The following is a 3907-nucleotide window of genomic DNA, read 5'->3' on the forward strand; positions in this document are numbered from 1 at the left end:
GTGTGCATCTGCTGTTGTCTCTCGCATCAAAATCCAGCCACATATTAGTTTAGAGCTGTTTAAACGCTGCTTGATCTGTGCAGATTTCTCTCCTGATTCACACCAGAACACTTTTTCACTGGAGGAAGCGTTATTATGGATTATAGATTCAATGTATTGTAGTTAAAAACGTCTTAATGCTGGATTAGTTTCAGCTTTTGTCTTCTCCAGATGTTAACTGATGGACTGGAGTGCTGTGGATTACTTGTGGATTATTGTGATGTTTTTATCAGCTGTTTCGACTCTCATTCTGACGGCACCCATTCACTGCAGAGCATCCATTGCTGAGACACTGATGCAGTGCTGCATTTCTCCAAACCTGATGAAGAAACGAACTAATCTACATCTGGGATGATCTGAGGGTGAGTTTTTAGAAACACACAACGAGCTAATTTGGAATCTAAATCAAGTCTCGTGTCACATTTTTCAATTCGAGACTCAGATTATGGCACCCAAACTACTAAAGAGAGCAATGGGCCGTCATCTACACAACCCTGCAGCTGCGGGACGCTGCGTTTGAAGGGGTTTTGCTGTGTGATGTGAATTACTGAGCAATATGAACGTCAGATTTACTGTCAGACAACTGACCGCAGCATGTCTGCAGTGAAATACGACTTGATAATAATGGACAGCAGTCTGAGTCTGGCTCTCGCTCGGGTGCTTTCCAGAGCTCTGGGCCGTTATTTCTGGGTATGGATCTCACACACACACACACACACTCGCTACTGCTTTAGAGAGTCTCACTCCAGTTCAGTAATGACCAGTTTGATTGAACACAATTAAAAATAAAACCTTTCTGCCCTGCTGTAAACACAGCGAAGCAGCCAGACTCTCTCCGTCTGTCCTATAAACACATCTGAAAGCGTCGACTCTGAGATAACGACAGAAGATTCAGACTCGCTGTCTAAACAAACTCATGCTAATGCGGCTGTCTAAGTGGCATCAGACCACCAGGGAACCAGCACATCGTCTTCTGTGACCATCAACATCCATATACATATATGATGAAAATAATAAATGCACTGAACTGTGGATGGAGTTTGATTAGATTATGTAAGAGAGTCAAAGATCTACCATTCGACTATAAAACATACATGTTTAACTGAACTAAACCAGATTAAACCACAAACACACTCACAGCTGAAGAGGACAAAAATACACGCAGATAAATACTTAGAGGAGCTTAGTCTCAGATGTTTCTCCAAGAAGACCTCAAGAGAGACAAAAACAGGCCCAAATGAGTCACTAGTCTTCATCTGATGAGAAATGTTTCATTTGTTTGTTTCAGTGTCTCATATTGAGATCTGACTGCAGGTTTTGGTATCTTTCTAACTATCAAAAATATGTTCCAGAAACGTTTGCTAACATTCTCAGAGAGTTGTGAAAATGTTACTTCCGAACATTCAAAACATCCAGTTTTTTTTAAATGCTTAATGTCTTGATTATATACGAACATTCCATTTTATCATTTTCCAAAGACTATGAGAATGTTACATTTGAATGTTGTCTGAACGTTCTAAAAATGTTATTTAAAAACATTAGATGGAAGCCCAACTAAAACGTTTCAGAAAAAAGTTCCACGAATGATGAAAGAATGTTGTTGTGCCAACATCATTAGGGACTTTTCTCAGGAGAAACATCTGAGAACTTCAGAATAAGTCTCTGTTTGTTCTACATTCGCTAGGAGAAACATTTGAGATCATGTGTGTAGAGGCAAACTCCAGCTGCAGAGCTGAACAATGAGTTCAGATATATGTGTGTGTGGGTGTGTGTGTGTGTGTGTGTGAGAGTGTGTCATTACCTTCACATTTCTGTGTAATTTCGTTGAACTTGTGTCCAGCAGGGCATTTGCACTCAAATGAGCCCACAGTATTCACACAGTTTCCCCCCTGACAGAGTCCAGGAATGGCCTGGCACTCGTCCACATCTGCACACACACACACACACACACACACACACACACACACACACACACACACAAAGAGAGAAAGAGAGGAAATGCTTTAACAACACAACACAATAGATGCACTCAAATCAGTGTGTATAATTCAAAACAGAACAACATGAGGAGGAAATATCAGCGCTCCGGTCTCATGTCGCAACGCTTCATGTGTGTTTGTGGAGCCTGAGAACAGAGCAAAGAGTTAAGACATAAACAAATCATAATCTTCAGATTGTGCTCTATTTCTGCATGACTAATCAAATGTAAGTGTCATTGATCATGTCACAGTCATATGATCTTCTATTGCATAAATCATAATGTTTTACCCACAATAAAGCAAAAAAAAAAAAAACTTTAAAAAAGATGCATACACCACAGTTAAAGAGATTAATGTCAGTTTGCTTTTTTATTGTTTCTGAAATAATCTCTTCTGCTCACCAAGGCTGCTTTTATTTGATCAAAAATACAGTAAAAACAGTGAAATATTATTAGAATTTAAAATATCTGTCTTCTATGTGAATATGTGTTAAACTGTAATGTATTTCTGTGATGAGCAGCTGTATTTTCAGCATCATTACTCCAGTCTTCAGTGTCACATGATCTTCAGAAATCAGTATAATATGCTGATCTGCTGCTCAAGAAACATTTCTGATTATTATCAATGTTGAAAACAGTCGTGCTGCACAATATTTTTGTGGAAACCGTGATAGATGAATAGAAAGTTCAATAGAACAGCATTTATCTGAAATAGAAATCTACTGTAACATTATAAATGTCTTTACTGTCACTTTTGATCAACTGAATGCATCCTTGATGAATAAAAGTGTTTAGTTCTTTAAATCTTTTGAACAGTCATGGAGACTGCTAGTGCATTCAGACGCGTTGATCCCGTCAGTGTAGTGTAGGATAATATCTACTGTGATAGTGATACTGTACACACACCTGCATCTCTCTCTCTCTCACACACACACACACACACACACACACTCACACACACACACACACACACACACACACACACACACACACACACACACAGACTCACACTCACACACACACAGATGGATGGACAGTTCACTCTAATTGAGTCAGATTGGTTTTGGTTCTAATGAAGGAATGCTCGCAGTCATGCAAACAAGGACACACTGTCAGAACACATAGACGCACGCCTCAGCGATCCAGACAATCCCACAACACACACACACACACACACACACACACTGATCAAGATCTACACTTATCAAGAGCAAACACACAGATCCACTCTGAAACACTTCTAAACCTGGGTGTTTTTAGGGGCGTGATATTCAAATGACGATTGTTTTCTGGCGCCACATTTATCAACATACGATCATTCGTACGATGAGATCGGCGGCATACGCATGTTCCATAAATCACACGTGAACTCTGTCGTAAGTTGATTTGTGTGCACAGATCTGCGCTCGTTTCTACGTTAGATTGATAAATGAGGCCCACTGAGTGTAAACGAATCACTCAATGATGCACCTGTTGATCTGAGCTGAAGTGCTGGGGTAAGATGTGCCGGTCTCTGCTGGTCTGCTCCGGTCTGTGCTGCAGGTTTTGAAGAGGATCTCCGGTATTGTCATAGACCGGCTCCGGTGTGTGTGTGTGTGTGTGTGTGTGGTTTGGCTGTGACTGTAATTCCTCCAGCTGGGTACATTCTTTTATCGTCTGGCTGTCTGAGTCGCTCTGGGAGGGTGAGCGTGGGCTTGTCTCGCTTTTGTCTCTTCTCTCTCGGTTTGGTCTCACACTTCTCCTCAAATCAATCAGGATTTTATCTTGTACCATAATATTTCTTCCCTATTTACTTGTCTCCCTGCTCCTCACTGTCTGTGTGTGTGTGTGTGTGTGTGTGTGTGTGTGTGTGTGTGTGTGTGTGTGAGTGTGTGTGTGTGTGTGTGTGTG

At 40.8% G+C, this 3907-nt stretch overlaps 1 protein-coding gene across 1 annotated transcript in view; it reads right to left on the reverse strand.

The window, feature by feature from the left end:
- Positions 1 to 3907, reverse strand: part of fbn1 (fibrillin 1) — an 88826-nt gene that overhangs the window by 71631 nt on the left and 13288 nt on the right. The window contains exon 8 of the mRNA XM_016285771.1: positions 1841 to 1966. Within this exon, the coding sequence (XP_016141257.1) occupies positions 1841 to 1966 (126 nt within the window). The remainder of the gene's footprint in view (positions 1 to 1840; positions 1967 to 3907) is intronic.

Source organism: Sinocyclocheilus grahami, unplaced genomic scaffold, assembly GCF_001515645.1.
Source record: "Sinocyclocheilus grahami isolate Dianchi unplaced genomic scaffold, SAMN03320097.WGS_v1.1 scaffold201.1, whole genome shotgun sequence".
In the NCBI taxonomy this organism is placed as follows: Eukaryota; Metazoa; Chordata; class Actinopteri; order Cypriniformes; family Cyprinidae; genus Sinocyclocheilus; species Sinocyclocheilus grahami.